The 23,536-nt window shown below is 40.3% G+C and overlaps 1 protein-coding gene across 1 annotated transcript in view; it reads right to left on the reverse strand.

The window, feature by feature from the left end:
* LOC121961929 (mitogen-activated protein kinase kinase kinase 11) overlaps positions 1 to 23,536 on the reverse strand; it is a 57,860-nt gene that overhangs the window by 11,773 nt on the left and 22,551 nt on the right. Inside the window, exons 2-9 of the mRNA XM_042512043.2 lie at positions 18,978 to 19,158; positions 14,669 to 14,817; positions 13,398 to 13,573; positions 11,859 to 12,105; positions 8,493 to 8,609; positions 3,912 to 4,083; positions 3,607 to 3,719; positions 2,795 to 3,424 (exon numbers count right to left, since the gene is read on the reverse strand). Coding sequence (XP_042367977.2) covers positions 2,795 to 3,424; positions 3,607 to 3,719; positions 3,912 to 4,083; positions 8,493 to 8,609; positions 11,859 to 12,105; positions 13,398 to 13,573; positions 14,669 to 14,817; positions 18,978 to 19,158 — 1,785 coding nt within the window. The remainder of the gene's footprint in view (positions 1 to 2,794; positions 3,425 to 3,606; positions 3,720 to 3,911; positions 4,084 to 8,492; positions 8,610 to 11,858; positions 12,106 to 13,397; positions 13,574 to 14,668; positions 14,818 to 18,977; positions 19,159 to 23,536) is intronic.

Genomic DNA, 23,536 nt, shown 5'->3' on the forward strand with positions numbered 1-23,536 from the left:
CAGAGACTTGAACTAAATGAAAATATCAGCGCTTTTTCTTTTTCTTGCTTGGACTTCTCCTCCAGCGCCACAGAGATGACATTATATATGTGGTTTCACAGCCTGAGAAAACCTCCCCATGACAAGCGAACTGACCTTTATGTCGAAAAATCAGCAAGGTTCTCCTTTCAGCAAAGACACTATTTCAGAGAAAGGTTGCGTATTCGACATATTAAACATGTTCACTATCCTCTCCTTCACCTCCTTGCTTGAGGAGGCTTTAATTGTTTATGTGAAAATTACAAATACTCTCAAACCGCTGTAGTGTGGCCCTTGTGCACTCCTCACCAATCTAAAATTTGCATTTTCATATTCTGCAAAACACATAAACCTGTACGGTGAAAGTGATTTAAACAGAAACATGAAAGTGCTACAATATTGTTGCAAAAAAAGAACTGGAACAGTCACTAGCAGAGATTGTTGATGCCATTAGTCTAAATTAAGTATAACGTGGCGCTGTGTAACTAGTTGACAGAGCTGAAACAGCAAGTGTAAATTAGCACTGACAAGAACATTAAACTCAGAATAAATCAGTTTGAATGAACATTTGCTGTTTCCAAATGTGATGTGTCTGCCAAATGGCGTTATTTACATCAACATCAACTCTCCAAGGCTGCTGAGCTTTTCAGCTGACAAGAAAGAGCAATCAGAAGTCACACAAGAGCGCACGGGAAAGGAAAAACACCAAGGAATCCTGTGTATTCATCTTTCTCTTTCAGCACACATTCACCGCCAGCAACCTTGTGGCAGTCTGTCTATGCATCCGAGCCTTAGTCATTACAGTCAATAAACATAATAAGATGTTTAGCTAAAACACTCGCTGTTTAATTATGTGTGGCTTTTTGCCTCTGCGCACTCGATGTAATGAGCGCATGCGGTTTGTGAGTTTACGGCTGTTAGCGGCGGGAACAGGCGAGGCATGTCTGCTCGGTACCTGCGGGGCAGAGCTGTAAGAAGCTCTCTGTGGAGAATCCAAGGCTTTGTGAGTCAAACGGACCAGATATAGAGTGTGAAATGTTACCAGAGGGCCCTCTTAAAGCCCTCGTAAAGCCCACTCGCTCTTAAAACAACCAATACCCGCGCCTCCGTCATTACAGCTCTAAACTGTGTCAGTGCTTCTAAGAAATGCATATTGGTCTTTGGGAGAAAACATGTGAATGTACTGTACTGTAAATCAAAGTGTTGCTGATATGCAGACCATCTCTGTTAACATGAATTAAAACAAAAGTGTAAATATTCCCCCTTGACATCTGAAAATGACACTTTCACATGTGATTTTGAGGAGGAAAATGAATGCTAATCCCTCCTGAATGTGAGCTTTTATCATGTGTGCATCCTCTATGGCATATGGACAAACATTTGACATGCCTCCATATGAAAATTTCAAACTGGAGGGTAAATACACCCAAGACGCGCTGCTGAGCTCCAGCCAAACTCTCCCCGGCACCGGCCAGAAAGAATAACAAAATATATTAGCAATTTTGAATCCGGCACTTTCTGTCTGCGTGACCTCAGCAGCGCCCCCGGATGTTTTGCATTCATCTTTAACTTTGCAATAAAAAGGAAAATTCTGGCTTGAAAGAGGGAAAACAACAGAGGATTGGATGCTAGCTTTGCTTAGCAAGTATTAGCAGTGAAGTATGGAGGGCCAGCTGTTACCTGAGATATGCAAATAGCTCGAGACGAGCTTTGATGTAAATGAAAAAGCCTGCGCAGCATTGAAGCCTCCCTTGTGCCAGAGAGATCTTGCACAAAAAAGTTACAATAATAATTCTGCTAGAACTGTGTAATGCTGAAAAGGCACATTAGTCAAGGTAAACAGTGGATCCTGTTGCAGTGTGGGGCCTCCTGAAAACATGCTCAGAGCTCTAACACAGGGGTCTTCCATTGTTTTTCAAGGACCCTTAGTTGAACTTAGTTGAAAGAGAGACGGAGCAGGTATCTACATATACTGTTTAAAACTGAGTTTGTATATTAAACTGGGCAGATGGAGGTTGTCAGGCACAGGGCGTCTGCTGCCTCAGGCTGCAGTCTTAACCTATATTTGCTTTTCAGGTAGGTGAGGGAGGAAACTCCACTTTCACACGGTAAGTTGTTGTGAAAGACGCAATATTATGGATGCATTTAATGTGTATTTTCTGGGCTGGACCCACATATTCAATAATTTGGGTATTCCTTAATTGATTAGGTATTCCGTTTCAATTTAGGCATTCGGATATACATTTATTTTATTTTTTTATTGCAGTGGACGAATGCCAGAGTGATTCTGCTTCTGCGCCTGTCACAGTGGCAGAAATGATCATTTTATTCGTAGTTATTTAGAGGTTCATCGACTGAGTCGAGCCATTTCTGTGTGGTGTGAGCAGCACAGGAACAGAAACACGTGAGGAAATTTGAGGAAAACTCCCTCAAGGTTTTGTTTAGATATGGGGTTCAGGAGAATGGGACAGACAGACGGACTTCCCAAAAACAGACCTTTGACCACAGCTGTCACCGGTGAGGCATAAAAAAGAAAACAAAGCAGCAGAAGCCAATATATCCTGAATTTAAGCCTCTAGTGTTTGTCCAACTCCCAAAATACTGAACTTTATACATTCCCACAATAGTTAGCTAGTTAAAACACACCCTTTCTCAAACCCCACACCCTCAGTTAGTCACACAAGCACTCTGTTAAGATGTGTAGATTCATTTCAGTGACTCGTTAGCTGACTGACATGTAAAATTGACCCCTTAAAGGTGAAAAAGTAAGACTGACCAAGCTGAGAGCTGTGCAGGCCTTGGCTGGACCTCCTCCTCCTGTCAGCTCTGTGCTCCCAGGCCTCACAGCCCAGCTCCCCGTTAGTCGAATGGGAACTTGGGGTCCACTCCCCCGGGCTGGTCTTGCCGTGCTGCAGAGGGGTCGTTGGGCTCTGAGGACTGTGCGGACTGTGCGGCATCTGCGGCGTCCTGTGACCGCTCCTCTCTCTGGGGTTTGGCGGTGGCGGCGTCAGGGGCAAGGGCTTCAGTTCATGGTGCTGCAGAGCTAAATCCAAGAGCGGCCTGGGCAGCACCTCAGAGTTGGAGAAGGTGATGAGATCATCCACCACAGGGGGGTCTGAAATGTGGGCCATGGGGGCAGAGATCTCTGGTTCAGAGGGGGTGCGGCTTTCTAGGGAAGGGAGGTTAGTTCGAGGGGGCACCCTTGGGGGAATATCCAGGCAGCGTCCTAGTCCTACAGAGGCCAGGAGGGAGCCACTGCCCAGCAGGGCCCGGTGGGTGCTCTTAATGAGGCCACCGTGGGAACCCCTCTCAGGCCTGGGGGAGCCAGCCGGGGAGGAACCCCCTTCCTCGCCGACCGAGTCTCGCTGAGGTAGAGGAAGCCGCAGGCTGTCCTTCACTGAGGAGCCTGCAGAGAGAGAAAATGTTTCTTTTTTCAAGTTTTAAAAAGACAAAGGAGAAAGAGACGAAGCATTTATTATTCATTTAGCTTTTATACATAATTCACGGTCATGACAGTGTGAATTGTAACAGCTGCTAATGGAGGATATGTGGCTGGCGGTTAGGCCGGTGATGGAGGGCGCTGGGTACCATTCTGAGCAGGCGGAGGGGTCGGCGCGGAGGGTCTGTACTCCTCAAAATCATCCTTGGATTCCCCCCTCTCATTGCTGTCCGACTCCAGGAGCTTGGCCCTCATCGACAGACTGAGAGCACAATGAAAACAAAAACATATTTAACCCTTTAACATCCAGATCAAGATCAGTTTTTCTTCTGCTGCATTGCATGTTTTTGGAAGAAATTAAACCAATTTGCTCAAAGGGGTTAGACATGGTGAGCTAAAATACTCTAATCCCACATTTTTAAATCTTTGCATGCAAAAGAAAATCCTGCTGTACCTGCTTTCCTGGGGACTAAGGCGCAGGACTTTAGGGCTTTTGGGACTTTTCGGGCTCTGGGGCCTCCAGTGGGGCCCCAACCTCAGGTCTCCATTGGGTTGTTTAAGAGAGGGAGCATCTAGAGGCCAGACTGGGCTCAGACCAAACGTCCTGCTGTTGTCGCTGGGGCTGACTGCAGAGAGCAGAGGGGAGAGAAAATGAATATCAGCCTGCATGTCATCAGTATGCACACTGCTTAGCTGTGTCCTAATGAGGTGTGCATTTTTAAAAGGCAGGTTTCACCAATAAAATCGACACTGCCCTGCAATCATATCCAACACAATGACCTTTAATTGACTCTAGCTAAAATTCATGCAACTTCACTGCACTTTTCTGCTTATATTTCTGCTCAGCTTAAGTCATGATTAACTCTTAAACAGTGTTAAAACTATAATTACTGCCTTGCAGTTGTGTGCCTCCGCCAATATTTCACCAGTTCACTGTCTGACAAAATGTCTCCCCTCCTTGTTACTGAGTAATAACATTGAGTAATGTTTAGAAAAGTATTTTTTGCATAACATTATGATTTCACAGTTTAGTTGACCTTTGACCCTTTGGATATAAAACATCATCACATTATCATTTTATTATATTAGACAATTGTGTGACATGTTGTCACAATTAACAAATGAATTCAGGAGTTATGGCCAAAAAATGTCTTGTGAGGGCACAGTGACCTTTACCTTTGACCATCAAATTTCCCTAAATTTTAAGAAATTCCCTTAACGTGTTCTTGAGATATCGCTTTTTCTAGAAAGAGACTGATACTAGGTAAAAGTGACCTTGACCTTTGACCCCTAAAATGAAATCAATTCATCCTTGAGTCCGAGTGGACGTTTGTGCCAAATTTGAAAAATTCCCTTACGGTTTTCTTGAGATATCATGTTCACAAGAATGAAAAGGCCAAGGTCATAATGACACTGGACGTTTGTGCCAAATTAGAAGAAAAAACAACCTCAAGGTGCTTTATTGTTTCAAGGTATTCTTGAGATATTAGGTTCATGTGAATAAGATGGACAAGGTTGTCATGACCTTGACCTTTGACCTACAGCCACCAAAATCTACCCAGTTCATTGTTGAGTCCATGTGAACATTTGTGCAAAACTTGAAGAAATTCCTTCCAGGGGTTCTTTAGATATCAGAATGGGACAGATGGAGAACCCAAAAACATACTGCCTCCAGCCACAACTATTGCCAGTGAGGAGGTATAATTACCTCATCACATGGATATAGTCTAGGTGGTAGCCGCCAAGTGGTTCACAAGCAGAAAGTGTGAGAGGAGGGAGCCAAAGTCAGCTGGGAAAAGATGAGAGGAGGTGCAGAGTGCTAATAAAAGTTGGGATTTCACCTGCCATTCACACGATTTAGCTAGGCTCTGGCACCACATCTCATTCCACTCGTCTCCCCACCAACTGGCTTGTGCTGCTAACACAGAGCGTGTGAACATTGTGTAAACGTTTATTCACGCATAGCATGTGTGCTGGGCTTCTTGCCACAACCTCTCCCAACATACAGGCTCCATCACACTATTCAAAAAGCCTTATGCAGCCTTCTCGACATAACACCTGACATGTTAGTCAAAAGAAGAGCGGTCTGGGCATCACAGTAATATTCTGCCAGGAGAAAACTTTACACCTACTTATTTATTCATCTGAGTTCTGCTTATTTCCTGTGATTCTCCCATTCATGTCATTTTATTTGAGCTTCAAAATAGGAAAAAGTAAATATGCTGTCTGAATGGACATGTTGTATTATTTTCTTTGGCCTCGACTCCACTGGAGGCCTGGCTGATGCACTTTACTGCCCATCACTCTCCAACACAATGTTTTCAAAGCAAGCACAGAGGTCAGGTGATGGTGTCAGCTTTGCAATTTCATCAAGATCGGCAGTTGCTTCAAAAAAATCCCCATTCCCAGCATATTCCTCGGTAAACACAATTTCTTTTTGCAATTTTGTCACTGCTGATATCATCATGTGTTGATGGAATATATTTTGGTGGTTGTAATATTTTTGTATATTTCACAATTTGCTCCTCTGCTCATAATCTGCCTCATGTTGATGGCCTTGTCATTGGATAATAAAATCAAGAAAAAAGGGCTACCTTTATCATCAGATCAATGACTAAGGTGGCATTCCTTTACTGTTAATATACTGCATGAAACAACAAGAATATCAGTCTTCAACCATGCTATTGGCTCTGTAAGGTGAAGCTAAATACTGACGTCAGTGTGTTATGATGACCACAATTATGATGCTAGCATGCTAGCAGTAGGTATTATGTTAGCATGTTCACAGCAAGCGGCAACCTGCAGGGCTGAAAAAACAAAGCCAACACTGAAGTGCCAAAAACTGCAGTTCACAGAACGGTAATTTAAGACTAGCAGATATATACATTTACAGTCTGGTACAAAAACAATTTTGTTCTCTTTAACTAATTATTGCTGTTTTAAAAACTGCACAGGGGTTGAATTTTTATACAATTCACCCATTTAAATGTTATTAACGCTTAAAGTTATGCATAATTAAGGGTGGGGCCACTGTAAGTGAAAGGTTGGTGCTGTCTTTTGACGACACCATACAAAAACACTGGTTAGCCATGGTGTAACCCAAGATCCATTGTTTTTTTGCTAGCAAAAATCAGCATTAGCTTTATCATAGTTAACAAAAGCTGTAAATGCACTGTGCTAATCAGGCTAGCAGCTATCTATTATTTTATACAGTCTATGGCACATCATCTTAATTGGGTAAAGCATTTGCCAATTAGCACTAAACAAAAAGCACTGTTGATGTTGTTAATAGTAATTCATTTTGAAGGTATCTGGTCATAGACTAAAGTAAAAGCCATGATACTGGATATGAAGTTAAAAAAAAGTTATTACAAATCATTTTGAACAGAAAATGACTATACCAATTTATTTCTCTAGTCCTTCAAGTAAATGTTGAGAACTTTCACTAGTGAGTTTAACCTGATGACCGTACCACTAGAGAAGACTTCAGGGCATGTGCAACTCTTAAGGATTCATCCTCTGGGAGCTATGAATATCTGTACCAAGTTCCATCCAAGTTGAAAAGATGTTGAGATACTGAGTGACCAACTAAACTGAGTGACCAACCAACTGGCATCCATAAAGCTAGACTGCTAGTTTGCCGAAAAAAGAGAGCATTTACATCATTATATGAACATATAAGTGGAGACACTTCTTAACCCCAAGTAGTGGTACTGGAAAGCAGAATAGAACTAGAAAATGAGCACAAGAGCCAAAACTAATTTCAACCCTATCTATGCACATGATATAGCCAGCCAACCGAGATGATAAAAATGCTAACTATTACAGTCCCCGAGTTTAAAAAGTCCCTGAAAAATACTTCTCAGACAATCAATCATCCTGTAGCTTTCATTGTGCCCTCCTATACTCATTTGTTTTAGCAGAACAAAAATCCTGTTGAATGGAACTCTGTGGACTAATGCAAATCAATTTGGCAGTTCTCTAGACAAATAAGTTTGCGAGGCCCCGGCAATAAATCACTGCTTGCTATTGAGAGGGCAAGCATAAATACCCACTAAACACATTTTAATGACAGGCACACTCGTGGCTTAGTGATAGCCATTAAGGAAAGTCATTAGGAAATAAAGAAAACCAGCCCTCTTTTTGATGAATAAGTGAAGCTGGCAGATGTTTTGGATTTACTAACCACTTTTACAGATAAATGTTTCACTGCAATTTGTGCTTTTATGTAAACCCCCGGTGGTAATTGTTTAGAGAAAAAAAAACATTTCATTGCTTGTTGCTACACCACAAATTTCCTTTTGGGTTTTGCGAAGACGCCCTGTGACCTACTGGCTACAATTTCCCTCTGAAGGGAAATGATCTCTAGGCGTTTGTCTAGGAGCCTGACAAGCAGGAGAGTATTGTAAATCTCTGCTGCTGCTGCAACCCTTCTCAACCCCTTCTCCTGGAGCAATGAATTCCTCCCTGCTTATTTTTAATTCAGTAAACCGCACTGTAGCCACTACATGCATATAAAACTGTGGACATGTTCCGCTTGGAAAATACAGCTCAATGGCTCCACCCGCTGCTGTAACGAGGACACTGCAGGCAGGGGGAGCAGCGCAGGGGCTGCAGTGGAAAAAAAAGCCTCTGAGAAGTGCTGAGCCGCTGAGAGGAAGTCAGATAATATTTGGACTGGAACAGACTGTTGAAAAGGGAAAAGGGTGTGTGTGTGTGTGTGTGTGTGTGTGTGTGTGTGTGTGAGAGAGAGCGCAGTAAAGCAGGGAGGGGAAGAGAGAGCGAGAGAGAGAGGGGGCCCACAGGGAAACATGGGAAGACAAAAAAGACGAGTGGGTGGTTGAGAGCACATGAAAGGAGAGAATTTGGAAACCGAGAGAAGTAATGTTGCAACAGAATCTGTGTGTGCACGCAAGAAGGCGACGTTCTTTGTTTTCTAAATGTCTCTGCTTGCACACATGTGCACCTGTGTGTATGTGTATGTATGTATGTGTGTGTGTTTGTGTTTATCCAAGGGAAAAATGACTGCACTCACGTTGGATTGCACGGAAACGTGGGCCGAAGGAGGGCGAGGAGCCTGACCCCAAATCAGGAGAGTTCCGCCTCTTCTCCAGGCCTGGGGATGCCTGCACCGTAATCTTATGGATGAAATCTGCAACACACAAACATAAACGACAGATGTTAGACCACCTGGATGTGTGTTAAAGGCACCAACCAGGGTACGTGCCATAAGTATTGGTTTCCTCGCTCTATTTCACATTGATTCATTCAAGAGTTGTCAGTTCTTTGAGAGTTTTTCTTTATGTAATTACTAAATCTCTTTTTTATTTTAAAGAAAAATGTTTTTGGCTTTTCACCTATATTAGACAGGACAGCCTTTTAGAATGAAAGAGGGTGGACAAAGAGGGGATAACATGCAGCAAATGGCAGTGGGTTGGAATCGAACCTGCAGCCACTGCAGCAAAGACATAGCCTTTGTACATGGGGCGTCAGCTCTACCAGTTGAGCTACTAGGTGCTCCTTCTTTGGGAGGTTTTTACACCTATTTTTAGGTTCCTTATTTTTCTAAAGCAGTCTCTTCTAACTTAAATGGTGGTGAAATTGGCAACAAATTAGGTTTATATACATAAAACTTTAGTTATTTTACATGCAGGGTCTGAGCAATATACCCATTTCTATGTATATTGTGGTATGAAAATTAATGGTTATCATACAGTGAACAATTGCTTTTCTGCACTAGGCAATGGAAAAAAACCCAACTAGATGGAGAATGTCACCTTTTTGGTTATTTTCAATAGGGGGACTATACTTTCATTTAAAAATGGTTTTAAGTTTTTTTTTCTCTAACCAAGAACTGTTTTCTTTCCTTTTAGGGGTCATTGTAACTTATAATAATAATTATTCTGTAATGGTGCAGCCCCAGTTACATGGCTATTTTCTCTGCTGTGTTTTGGTGGAACTGGCCATTTAATTTTTTTCAACCTAGCATGTAACTACTAGCTAGCTGTAACTAACAGCATGCTGCTACTTGCTATTGCCAACAGTGCTAATAACATGGTACAGAGCCCATTAAGTGTCAGGAGTGGTAAATATTTAAAAAAAAAAAAAAAGAATTCCCTAAAATTAGTGATTTCATCCTTAAAATAATCATTTTATTGTATTAACTCATCTACTAATTTGAGAAATGATTTTCTGAGGATTTAGCTACTAGCATGAACTACTGGCTAGCTGTGACTTACAGCATGCTACTGCTGTGAGCTAACACTCGAGAGAAGACCACTTAGTGTCATGAGAGATAATTGTTTAATAATTAACCTGAAATGAGATGATTCAATTAACTCATCTACAAATTTGAAGGCAAATTTTCTCAAGATTTAGCTACTAGCAGTAACTATCATACAGTAGCAGCAACAAGCTAACAAGCTGATTACTTGCTGTTGAGAGTAGAAAGCAACTTTGCTGTTAATGAGTTACACAGCCTGGGGGTACAAGGAGGGACATTTTATCTAATTAGTTATTAATTAAGTAAGTAATTCATGCCCTCAAATTAGGAATAATTACCTTAAATGGACATGTTTTCAATATATCCCCTTCTCTCAATCTGTAATATGTACCCTTGGCTTTCCATCCCTTTTAATTAATGCTTTGTGCCCATAAAATACTAAATTATGTTTTTAAATTACTCACCGACTCACACTGAAAGGGTATTAACAAGACCCAATGTCATTTCTTATATTGCAAAAACCTACAGTATTATTAAATGCAGAGGTCTATAGGGAGGATGTCAAGAGGGCACCAAGGAACAGAATGAAGAGATATCACTATTAATTTGAGGTAATGAAATAATTATATGGTTTGACATCATGACTTCATCATTCAATTGCACACATTCTAAATTCAAGGAAAGAAATTAAGTTACTCAAGGGTGTGAATTTGTCAGTTAAACTGTATTATGTACATAGTATTTATTAGAAAACAATCTTTACAATAATAATCCTTTTTACTAAAAGTATGACAGCCACGCCACAGCAGTTATGCTCAGCTATCTCTCCATAACCAGCCTATTTGTTTCTCTGTATATTCAGCCACTATACAACCATGACGGAGCCAAATTTGTGATGCAACTGCAAAGCCTCTAATAGTCTTTTAGCACAGCCTTAGGAGTATGGCACACTGCGTTTCACTGCACATATTGTTTGTGCATGTGACAAATACCACATTTAAATCCTAAATCCTGCATAAGAACATCCTAAGCATGTTCTTATTTATATCTACGGGATAAAGCGTAGTATAGAAGTTATTCCACAGGGTGCCAAGCGCAAGAGCAAAACGGGATAAAGAAAAAGGAAAATAATAAATTGGTGGATACACGAAGGAAAAAGAAAAAGTCAAAGAGATATGGTTAGACGGAGAATTTAAAAAAAAACAGACAAGGGAGCTAGAGGGGAGAGAGAAACGGGTGAGGGAGGGATACCTAAAAAGAAAAAGGGAGAGAGGCACAGAGTGAGAGCGAGAGAGTGAAGAGAGGCCAGCCAGCAGTGTATCCATAGACAGGAAGTAACAAGGCGTGGTTGGCTCACTCTGCCCTCTCATCAACCCCCCCACCACCACCACATCACCGCCCTGCTGCTGCTGGGAAAGGCCTAACCACAACACACACACACACCCACACACCGACACACACACACACACACACACACACACACACACACACACACACACACACACACAAAGTGTATTTACGCATGCTTGCTCAGCCTAAAATACACTCACACACGCATTGAAACACACTGGATGTGAACTGCTGCAGGCTGTGTGACTTTGTGATAGCAGAGACATAAGGAACAGTCAGCTGGGTAACAGAGGACAAACGGGAGCAGAAACGTCGTGTGTCGGTCAGTGTAAATATCAGACCTGCAATCCATTTTCTACACAATCAAAGCTGTAGTCATGTCTATGCCAAACTGCGGTCCGAATGTTCTTTCGGGAGGCATTTTGCCTTTTTTTGTGATGGAAATACAAGTTAACAATATCAAGTTTAGTGTATGACAGCTGAAAACAGCCCCTCTCTGCAGCCTCCTTTTCTAAATATCAGCCTTTGAACCTACACGAGTCCAGTCGTGATAGGAACCTTCAGCAGAGCCGAGCTACGAAATTACAGTTGCACCGCAAAAACTCTCTCCCTCACTTCCTCCTCTCCGCTCTCTTGTATTTTTTTGCCTGTTGTTGTTTTTGATGCTTCTTGAGACTGAGCCAGTTATGGCCCTTGAAATGGAATTTCTCGTCAAGACTGTCGGCTGACACAATCCCACTAGTAGCTGATTTGTGACAGAGAGGCTCAAAAACAAGTCAAACACACACACACACACACACACACACACACACACACACAAACACACACCTTGGGGCATGCTGATCTTCTCGCCGTTCTTGCACTTAAGCTTGTGCTTCTTGAAGGTGCCCTTCCTCTTCTTGACATTGGGTTTCTCCTGGTTCTGGTTCAGGTGGAGGATGAGGAGGCTGAGCTCGCGCTCGAACACGTCCTGCTCCCACTGGGCCAGCTGCTGCTCACGCTGACGCAGGAACTCTTCGTGGGACTTCTGCTCCAGAGCCGCTCGCTTCAGCTCCTCCTCACGGCATCGCAGCTCCTTTTTGAAGAGGAAGGACAAATGTGTAAAACACATGAGGAGGTGTTTAATATGAGCAGGTCCCGATAATGTGTGAGTGAGGTTTACAGCGAGAAATGAGCTGCTTGCAATCAAGTAGCAACCTGCAGTCTGAAAAATGAGGCCACTGAAATAGTTCTTAAAATCGCACCTCATCAATTGGCCACTTGAGACTGGCTCCAAGAGTGGGTCAATCCCTGTGTGAAATTGCCCAACTTTTCAGGAGAAATAAAAGCACTAGCACATAGAGCTTGTTTATTAAAAAAAACCTGCCAGAGGAAGATCCCCCAGACCTCCTATCAGAGGTCCCAAATGTCCTCAAATCCTAGATATGCCCGGTGTACATTACAGTTTATGCATTGTTGTGCAGGGGTGTACATGGATGAGTGTAAGCTTTGTTTTCAACTGTTTTGCTTTGATTGAGTGGATATCAATTAATAAATGGTTTCCTAATGTAGAAAAGATCAGCATAATCATGATGTAAACTATGTTTAGGTTGAGTTTATTTAAGAAGGGACGGTGCAGATTGACAGAGCTTGGCAAAAAGGCATTTTCTTTCTCTGCCCCTTCAACCCAGAACATGCTACAGCAGGATCTGAAGGGGAGGGGATTTCAAACTTATTTTAAGGACACTGGAAAATGCATCTTTGGAAACTTGTTTTTTTTTTTTAGTGGTTTTAATCTGCTTCCACTTGGCACTTTCACTTAAATGTTTTATGTACTTCATTGATAAATCTGTCTGTCTGTAACTAATTGTTGTTATATTGTATGTTGTCCAAAAACGTGTCTCTCTTGAGAATGAGACCCCATGTCTCAATAAATAAATACTTAAGTAATTAATAATAAATAATAATAATAATAAATACATAAATAAACACACAAGGTATAAAGAAGCCAATTAAATAAAGAATACTTGTAAAAGCCTATAAAAGGCTGTTTTTCACCTGCAGTCTGTTGGCCAAGGTGTTAAACCAGGCTTCCTAAAATCAGAAATTTAGGATAGATAATTTTTTCATGTATTAAAAAAAGGGAAATGTTAGTTTAAGTATACACCTACTGTATTTTTTACTGTATTCCAACATTTCCAAATAAAAAAATATTTAAAAAGAAAGAAATGTTACATGAGGGTTATGATTTGTATGGAGTATGCAAAGTTAAAATAAAGCTAAAGAAATGAGGACCCCGTATACAGATGAATGGATGGATAAATGAATTTTAAAAAAAAGTCCACACGTGTTTACTTTACTGCATCATGCACTGACCGCCTCTCTCACCTTCTCTTTAGCCCGGAGTTCATCGAACATGTCTTGGATCTCCAGTTTCCAGTCCTCCTGCAGAGAGTGGAAGGAGTCCTGCGGCATCTCTTCCTTCACCTGCTGCTCCAGGGCCGTCAGCTGGGCCAAGATGGAGCTGAAATTGGGTCGGCGGTGGGGGTCCTGGTCCCAGCACTCTGTGTCACACACACACACACATATCAGCAGTACATTTTTTAGTCATTTCTGCTACAACTGCACTCTCATGAAAGCACGGCTGTCTTCACACTAATGAAAAAATAACAGAAATAAGGAAGTAGTGGACTCAAGCAGAGCAAAATGGATATTAAGGAGAATCATGTAAAACAAAAAGCGGTTATTTTGTCTGTTAGAGTCGTTTCCTTAAAATGATCGGAAAACATTTGACGTTAAATTCACTTATTTCCAGCAGTTTCACTTCTTTAGTGTTTTCTTGAATCGAGGGACCTGAAAGAAGGAAGTACCTCGCTGCTTCACTGTAATCCTTAGACGTACTGCTCTGCATTTCAAAAAGTCTAATTTTATCACTCTATTAAAAGGCGTTCATTAGAATTTTAAGACCTCAAATTGGGTCAAACCACTTCCTAAACGGATGTTTCTGCACTCATTACACTTCATGTCCAATGAGTATCCTGCGACGCCTCTAATTTTTATTTACCCATATTCCAGGCACTTGTGTGAGCATAATCTAGAGTCAAGCTGATCACTTATTCAAAGTGTTATGCTTAATTAACTTGCCGTGGGGGGTTTTGCATAATTTGCTGCAACACTTTGGGCATTACAAGCAGATCAAAAACCAATCCGATAATTAATTAATCCACTGAGGTGGCTATCGGTGGTTTTGTGCACTGATCTTTTTTTTTTTTTTAAAAAATACAACTAAAAAAAAGGCAAGAGGAGAGGCTGAGTGGAAATAGTGAAAACTGTCTATTTTCTGGCAAAAGCAGATAACAGGCTGGCAGCGTGTCTTTGTAACTGGAAATTGAACCAAAGGGAAAGCATAAGTGGGCACAAACACGTTGCACAAGGTGGCTCCGGCACAAAACACTTCCTCTCCACGGCCACGTTATTAACAACATACAGGAATTTGTTTTTCTCAATTTCAACCCAGCTTTGGGGAAATGGAAAGAGAGCGTGCCGGGGACACCAATTTGATCTCACGCAAGAGTACTCTCACACCACTGAACTGAAAGTCATTGCCTAAACTGTGCAATGTGTGCATTCGCTTACATTTCCAAAACACGTGTCCTCACCTGACATGAGCTGAGCGAAGGGTTCGGGGCATGTGGAAGGGATGGGAAGGGTGAGCTTGTTCACAGCGACTCCATAGGCGACGGCGAGTCCATCAATCCCTTTGTAGGGCGCCTCTCCTGTTAGCAGCTCCCACAGCAGAACACCATAGCTGGAGGGGAAAAACACAGGCAAAAAGGCGTGAGACAGGACACTCAAAATTAGACACAGGATATGTCCTGGAACAGACTTCTTACAGTATTTTTACAACACATACAGTAAAGCACTAGCCGTATTTTTAGGATACAGTTATATAATATTAAATCAGACAACTGCAGTATCCATATACTTAACAATGCATCATTTGTGTATTTAAACATAAAACTTCTGAAAACTTAAAATAAGTGTCCCTAATGTAAGTAACCAACTGGAGAAGTGCAGACTTGGTGACATTTATTAGTTCAAAGTTTTACAGTATTCACTTAGGATGTCCCCTTAATAAAAAAAAAAAAAAAAAGATTAGTGCAACTTTAAGCTTATTTTAATTTATGGGTGGTATATACATATACACTGACCTTTTTTTTTGCACGATAAATTAAAAGAATGGCAAACAAAATAGGGCACACAGAGTTGTCAGCCCCAGTTACATGAGAGATAACACTTGACAAATAATGACAAACAAAATTTCTAAAAGAGTAAAAGAAATTGATAAGGCAAAAGCTAAATGGGTCACATAAAAGTTAACTCACATAAAAGTTAAGAAGACAATATTTTGCAAATTCTTTTATTAGTTGCTATTTATTATTATCATTAGGAATTTGTTTTATTTATGTTAATAGTTCATTAGCTCTTGCTCTTGTTTGTAATAAATACAACAATAAAAATAACAAAAATATTTTGAGAGGCATGGGGGCCCATGGGAAGCTTGCCCAGGGTGCTGAATTTTTGCTAAGTCCGGCACTGCCTATGCACATTTGCAGCATAGATAGCAATATGGGACATTTCTAACATGAACATCACCTGCTTCCAGATTATATAAATACTGTCTTCAGTGGTTTATTTAAAAGTATAATTGCTCATTCAGTCCAGATGAACTGACATTATACATTCATTATCACAGCACTGACAATACAGGGCCAAGACACATTTGTGCAGTGGAATATTTTCGCTTGGTGAACCATGTGCTTGCAAAGCAATGTGAACTCATGCATGCAAAACTTGTACAAATACACAAACAGACACACACAGGACTTTTGAGCCCACACAATGGGAGCAGCCCTGTGTCCTAAGAAGATGAAGCGTGGCGCAGGACTTGGATCTCCCACACTGTCAATTAGCCCTCGCCCGGACCTGACTGAACGCACTGTGGAGGCTCGCTAAGTGGAGAGCGCAGGCCGCAGCCTTTTTTTATTTAGTTCTTTAATTACAACTTCCACACACTGTGACTGTGCAGAAACGTTGCTCGCTGCTCCCCCGAGGCGGTCGCCGTCTTCGCGTGGCGGCTTTGGAGACGAGCGGCCGTGGACAGATGAGAAGGAATAGTAGAACAAAGATTACCGTTCATTTTCAGAGCGGGGCTGCCTGTCTGCCCGCCCGCTACTTGCTCATTTTTTGTGCTGTTTTCCAGATTGCACAGTGATTGCTGTGAAAATGAGCTTGCGTGGGTTTGTTGCTGATAGACGGGGAGATGGGGAGGATGTGTGTGAGACAGTGAGATGACACTGAACTCATTAGGGTAGTAAAAAAAGAAAAATGCATCCTTACTAAATAAGGTGCCTTAAAGTACCAGAAAATTTAAGTAGCTGGCACCAAAGGAGGATCATTTTTTTGATGTTGTCAAGGACGCTTTCAGAAAGGTTCTCTGTAACAGCATGCTCAATTGGTTTCACATAGGCTCTGTGTGGGGCTGCAAAGAGCCATTTAAGAATGGATTAAATGGTCCAAATCCACTGGATTAAAATTAAACCATAGCATATGAGAGTAACTGCTATAACCACAGTGCAGCAAAGCCATCAATGTGTGCTATTGCTTTAATAAATTATTTATCTTTTCCTCGTTGCTGATGAAAAATCAGCCCTGCCTGCTTCATTCCAAATGCAAATTCAAACACACCATCATGAACCTCCTCTCAACAAATCACACACTTGTTTAAGTCATTATTATGAAACCACAAACCATAATCAAGGGGACTCTTCTGTTTCTGTGTAGATGTGCGCGCGCACACACACACAGAGCTATTCCCAGATAAAGGGCTGTGGTTAGGTCTGGTGTGTGGCCTCCTTCTCTGTCTATACTGGAGACAATGGGACAGTGTGCAGTACAGATGTCCCACAACAAAGCACAGAGCAGCTCTTTGAAGAGGCGCCGTCACATGGCTGCGGCCGTCTTTGCGGCAATCCATCACTCTGTGCCTCCGTCTCGTCATCAGGGCCGTCTCCCACCATCGCTCCTCACTGCACTTTCACCCTTTGCCCTCTGGCCTCTTACAAACATCACACCACGCTGATCTCTAACAAGGCTGTGTTGTTTTTCAATAATACTACAATACAATTTGTGTTATATTTATGATTTTTTTTAAAGAGAAACAATTTTTTCTAATCGCATGCTTTTCATTCTGTATTTTGAGGTCAGGCACAATTTAGTCAACATTAGTGCAACCTGAAGGAGTGTGCCGTTGTAATATCATCTCCCTGTGGACTTAATAGCTACAGTCTAGTGCCCAAGCTACTGCGTTGAAGTTTGATGACTCTATTGAATATAACGTCTTCAGGATTTAACCCAATTAACTAAATTAGTGGCTTAAAACTGAATATAGGCCACCATTTGTTCTTATTCCTTACAAAAATCAGAGAAAATGTATTACAATGCATTATAATGTAATAATAAAAATAATGGCATCTTCTATGACTTCAAATTAGGGCTTAGTATAAAAAAATTCCAATACCAATTCCCTTGAAGTGATACCAATACCAATAGAGTACTTCATTTGATACAGGCGTGTAGTATTGCCATACTTTTGAACATTTTGCTGGCATCTGAGCATACTAAACTGCCAAATCTATCAAATATACCTTGCATAACTATGCCTATCACAATATTTTTGACTAAATAAATACCTTGATATTGATATTGAAGAATTGACTATTTGTGTTTTTACAAAATATGGACGGTTGACTATTGGTATTTTACACTCATCACTTTTCTGTAACACAGCTCTTAAAACCAGTAAAAGACGACATTTAGAATTTAACAATATCCAAAATTTAACACAATATCTTCTCTTATATATCAGTATCAATATAATAAAGTTATATTTCCCAGCCCCACTGTACATACATGTTTATGGCTATGAAACAAATCAAGAGAACTTATACTAAGGGCTGGCAGATACACTGATATTATATCAATAGCTTGACATGAGACTAAATATCTTTTAGCATTGGATATGTCTTAATGTCTTTTCCTATTTTTAAATGCTGCATTACAGTGAAGTGATGGCATTTTCTCAATTATCTGACTTTTACAGCTGTTTTTCCTTTAACTACTTAGTCATTAGATCCATATTATTGATGATTATTTATCAAAAATGTCATGGTGTAAATATTTTGTAAACAACAGTAACAGTCAACTCCGCAAAATTGTTGCAATATCAATATAAAGGTATTTGGTCAAAAATGTTTTGATATTTGGGATATTTCTCCATATTGTCCAGCCCTAATATACAGTATCTGTTCTAATCATGCCACCTCGCACATCAGTAAAACCATCTTTACTCCTTATTTCTGCTTTAAAAAAGTGATGTACTGAGAGAAAATCGTGTTCAGTTTATCCTTCAAATGGGGGAAGTACAAATTCATCATGGTATTTTCCAACACAGGACACCACATACCACACATATCTGTTTTTTTCCTTCTTTTTATTTATTTATTTTTTTAAATTTGAGCACAAAATCAGAAATTGGAAAAACAAGTCGTTATCCCTTTTGACCATTCTGGTTTTGGAAAAGCATTTATTCTTTTTTTGTTGTTTTTTTTAATTTATGGTTTTATTTTGAAAAACAAATTGACGAAGAGACACATGGATTATTTTTGTCCTTTAAGTGAAGAGTGTGACATTTAAGGAAACACACTTACTTCCGTAGCTCTAGCTCCATATTTAGGGAACAGACATTAGCTTGGAATCTAACTTTCAGCAAATCTTTTGAGAAATGTGGAACCATTTCTTTTAGGTGCATAAATACAATAAAAGCGCTCCTGCACATATGATACAATTCCTGGACTGGGTTGCAGAGACTTTGTGCACACATACAAACACACACACACAAACACTTACCTCCAGACATCGCTGCCCTTGGAGAAGGTGGAGGACTTGATGACCTCGGGGGCCATCCAGGCGTAAGTGCCGGCCGTGCTCATCTTGGTGGTCTTGTGCCACTCCCTCGCCAGGCCGAAGTCTGTGATCTTCAGCGTCAAACCCTCCATACATTCATTCTCTATGGGCTGAGCCAGAAGGACTGCAGGAGGAGGAGAGGAAAGAAAGACAGGTAAACCTTGGGAAGGAACAGTAAAATATGTTAAATCATTAAAATACAATAAAATGCATCACAGCAAAAACTCATTTTGCAGTTTTCTTCATGTTAGACTGAGCTTCAGCACTGTTGTCTTTTATGCCACTGTAATCCAATTTGGCTGTGATAAAATACATTTAAACATATCCTTCCACACAGTTTACTTGCATAAACAAAAAAGAAGAAGAAAAGAAAAAGAGCTAACTGGCTAAATCTGGTAGTAGTTGTTGACACTGCTGTGTTAAATAATAAGAGGTATATAATTAAAGTGTTAATGCATGACATGCTATTATGGCATTTTGGAATAAGAATGGTTATGAACTCAGACAAAAAATATTTAATTATTTAATTTATTATTAATTTAATAACAACAAGTTGAGTATTAATTATTTAATGAACCACCAATGAACCACAAATCATTGCTTTTCTAGATTATTTTAAATTATTATTTATTTAATAATTATTTATTTATGTATTTAATATTGAACACTTAGGGACGCCATACAGGTAGAACAGCTTTTTACAGCATTTTTAAGTTTTATTTTTTTGTGTGTGTGTGTGTGAGTGGATCAGTTCTTAATAATGCAGGGATGAATGGTAACAGAAGCAGTAGCTGATTTGATGAAAGCAAAAGATTTGTATAGCATAATATTTATTTGAGTAAATTTAAACTTCCAACAAAAGAAAGACTAGAAAGGTGCTACACAAGTGCAAGTCAATTTAATGTTACCATTTGATGGAGGAAAGCAACATCTATTATCTTGCTGGATTTAAAAAGTTTTAGGTCTGTTTTGCTTTAAATTGACTTAAAGCAGCATTATGCAACTTTTCTTTTGATTGTTAAGTTATTAAGTTATTATTATTCCTAACGTTTTGGGTGGGTGCTTTAGTCCAACCATCAACCAAACGGGTCGGTATTTGAGGACCTGCAAATGAGACTTAACAATCAACTAAAAGATGCATAATGCTGCTTTAAGGGTGAAGAAATCATTAAGATACAGATGCTTTTTTTATTTCCTTTCATAAAAGGTTGCGGCCTCTTTTTTCAGCAGGCAATACCGTGCTGGTTATCATGTTTTCAGTGCGGAGAATAAAACGTTGCAACAAAGAAGTACTGTGTAATATGCCTTCATTGCCACAAAAGGCAGAGCACAGCAAACAGAAGCAGCCTGTTCAAACGTGATGGTGTTAAGGCCACTTTAAGTTCTCATTTATGTCAGAGGCGAACCTTACTCTTCTGTGTGACTTTACTTGGGCTACATAACAAGAACGATACTGCAGTTTCAATGCAGGAGAAAGTCAATCCAACCACTTTCACTAATTATGCGAACAAAACCTATAAGTGGTTGCAGTTCAATGGACCAATGACGATGTAGTTTGTTATGTTTTGTCTGTGTAAAAAGATCCACGACTCTGAGCACTCTGCATATTTAACTATTTCTTGCAGAGACAGTGAGACAGTTTTTCAAACATACAAGTTTTGTCAAGTTCTGCAGGGATTGCTGATTTGAGAAAACTAGAGGGTTTATAACCTTCTGAAATTCTTTCAGACTTCAGTATAAACCCAGAAATGTTGGTGTGGTTACAGTGAATTCTAAGCATTGCGTATGTCTTAACCCCAGATAGATCAACAGCTGCCTTGAAGTTGGAACTAAAATTGAAGTTTTAGATCTTAAAATGTCTTTCCAGAACAATATTTAGTCAAAACCAGTATTGTTAGGATTCCTAACTGGGCCGGAGCCAGATGTTTAAAACATCTGAGGTTAGCCCAAATCTAAGAGGGTCGAGGTTCAGACAACCTTGAGGAGAATTTTTTTCCCATGTACAGCAGCTATATACATGATTTTTTAAAGCCATTTTCACCTTAAAAATTTGTGCATCATTTGGGAAAAATAATGGAAAAACTCCTACCACCTATTAACAGGCAAAAATGTAATTAAAAATTAGGCAAACAGAAAAACATTTACTATATTCTATTAGTTTGTAGGAAATTGCATTAAACAACATGGGTGTATATTATTATATGAGTGACACAAAGTTGATTGTATTTTAAAAACCTTAAAGATTAAGGGCTTTTGAAAAAACATTTGGGGTTGGAGCCCCAGAGGTTATCATGCTGCTTCATTCACAAAAGACAAAGAATACAGTCGTGTATAATTTCTGAGCAAAAATGATTTCATGCAGGGGGGAAGGTGGTCTAGCATCAAAGTGTTTGGTGAAGTTTGTTTTTTGCTTATTGGGACTTCATTAAACCCTAAATCTGCAGAGAACGGTGTGGTTTTTTCTGAGTTAATTAACCCTTATTGACAGAGAGGGACACACCTGACAGCTGCAGCACGGATCAATCAGATACAGATGACTGATATTCAAGAATGGCTTTCTAAACATAGACGCAAACACAGAAATCCACAATGAGAAAAGTATACACTGTAAAATGTAATAACCTATAAGTAAACACATCTTGGTAACCAGCCAGTGTTATGCAACCGCACAGCGTCGGGAGGCTTTGTTTCTATGAAAATAGAATATAATGCTGAGGATGTCGGTTGCTGCGGTGTGACTCTGTATCACATGTCTCGGTATGATCGGCAGCCATGCCTCTCTTCCCCTTTGCTGGCAGGCCGGGCATCGCTCAGGGCACGGCTGGCCATCAAACACAGGGAGGAGAAGCAGCAAAGAATTTGACTTATTATAGGGAAGTAGGACTCCTGCTATTTGCAGTCACTTTCTGACTTTCTGGGCTCGGCGCTCTTTTCCTTTTTTTTTTTTCCTCCTCTTTTGACACAAAAATCCACTTTTTCTAGGCCCTTTTTTCTTTAACCATGCAAATATGAACTTATCTTTCTCTAAACATATGAGCGATTCTCTCTTTCTGTCTGTGATCTACGCCTTTGTCCCTCTCTCTCTCTCTCTCTCTCAGACATCCTGTGCTGTGCCTCGTAGCCCAGAGGCAGCGCGTTTGACGTCACAAAGGAATGCATCACAAGAGGTTGTGTTGTCTTCTGTGTGTGTGAGTGTGAACGTTGAAGAGGATGGGAGACTTGGTTCTTTCATAACATTCTTGCACGACAATTTCAGCACCCAGTTATGCTAAAACAGGGATATTCAACTTGCTTTTCTTGGGGGACACTTTTGCAAAATGACAAGAGGCCGGGGGCCAGTCGCAGCAGCACCATACATGTTTCCAGGATTTTAGGACACTTTGAGGATCTGAGGATGTTTCTAGGATTTTAGGACACTTTGAGGATCTGAGGATGTTTCTAGGATTTTAGGACACTTTGAGGATCTGAGAATGTTTCTAGGATTTTAGGACACTTTGAGGATCTGAGGATGTTTCTAGGATTTTAGGACACTTTGAGGATCTGAGGATGTTTCTAGGATTTTAGGACACTTTGAGGATCTGAGGATGTTTCTAGGATTTTAGGACACTTTGAGGATTTTAGGACGTTTCTGGGATTTTAGGATGATTCTCGGATTTCAGAACATTTCGAGGATTTTAAGACATTTCTAAGATTTTAGGACATTTCTTCGATTTTAAGACATTTGTAGCATTTGAGGAATTTTCTAAGATTTTAGGATGTGTCTATGATTTAAGGACACTTCTATGATGTGACAGTTTTCCAAGATTTAAGGATGTTTCTAGTTTTTAGGACAATTTAAGGTTTTCAGGATGTTTCTAGGATTTTAGGAAACGTCTAGAACTTTAAGACATTAGGGGCTTAGCTAGGACCTCTGCTGAGGGGTGCAGTGGATCCTCCACTGGCACCTTTTTGAAAAACAAGCTCTAATTTGATGTTGTTTTATGCACTCTGGCACCTTATGAATACTTAAAGTACAACAACAATTCCCAGTGTCAATCACTGTACCATTTTATTTTTAAGGATTAGAAAATGTTTGAGGTATTTTTAGGGGGTGGGGGGTGGGGGCACAGCATTCTATCGGGGGCTAGATTTGGCCCCTGAGCTGTAAATCCAGTATTACTGTGTTAAAATCACAGATGCTGACACATGTGACAACATGTGATGTTGTCCATTCTGTCTTTGAGATGATGACAGGTGCAAAGACACACAATCAATGGAGGCTTTGACTTGAAGACCTCAACAGCCTGCTTTTATTCTACCAGCAGGATAAATGGCTTCAAGGTAAGTCCATCACAAACTTTCACATTGACTTCTGCCTCAAGAGGAAGGCACAAACAACAAAATGGCAAAAGTAGCCAATGGCCAAAACAAAAACAGCCTCTACAGTGAGGGAAAAAAGTGCCCGCTCATTTAACCTTTTGCAGAAAATCAATTTCTGTCTGTTCTGTAGCTGAGTCATTGTT

The sequence above is a fragment of the Plectropomus leopardus genome, chromosome 23, assembly GCF_026936395.1.
Source record: "Plectropomus leopardus strain MGB_pleo_1.0 chromosome 23, ASM2693639v1, whole genome shotgun sequence".
NCBI lineage: Eukaryota > Metazoa > Chordata > Actinopteri > Perciformes > Serranidae > Plectropomus > Plectropomus leopardus.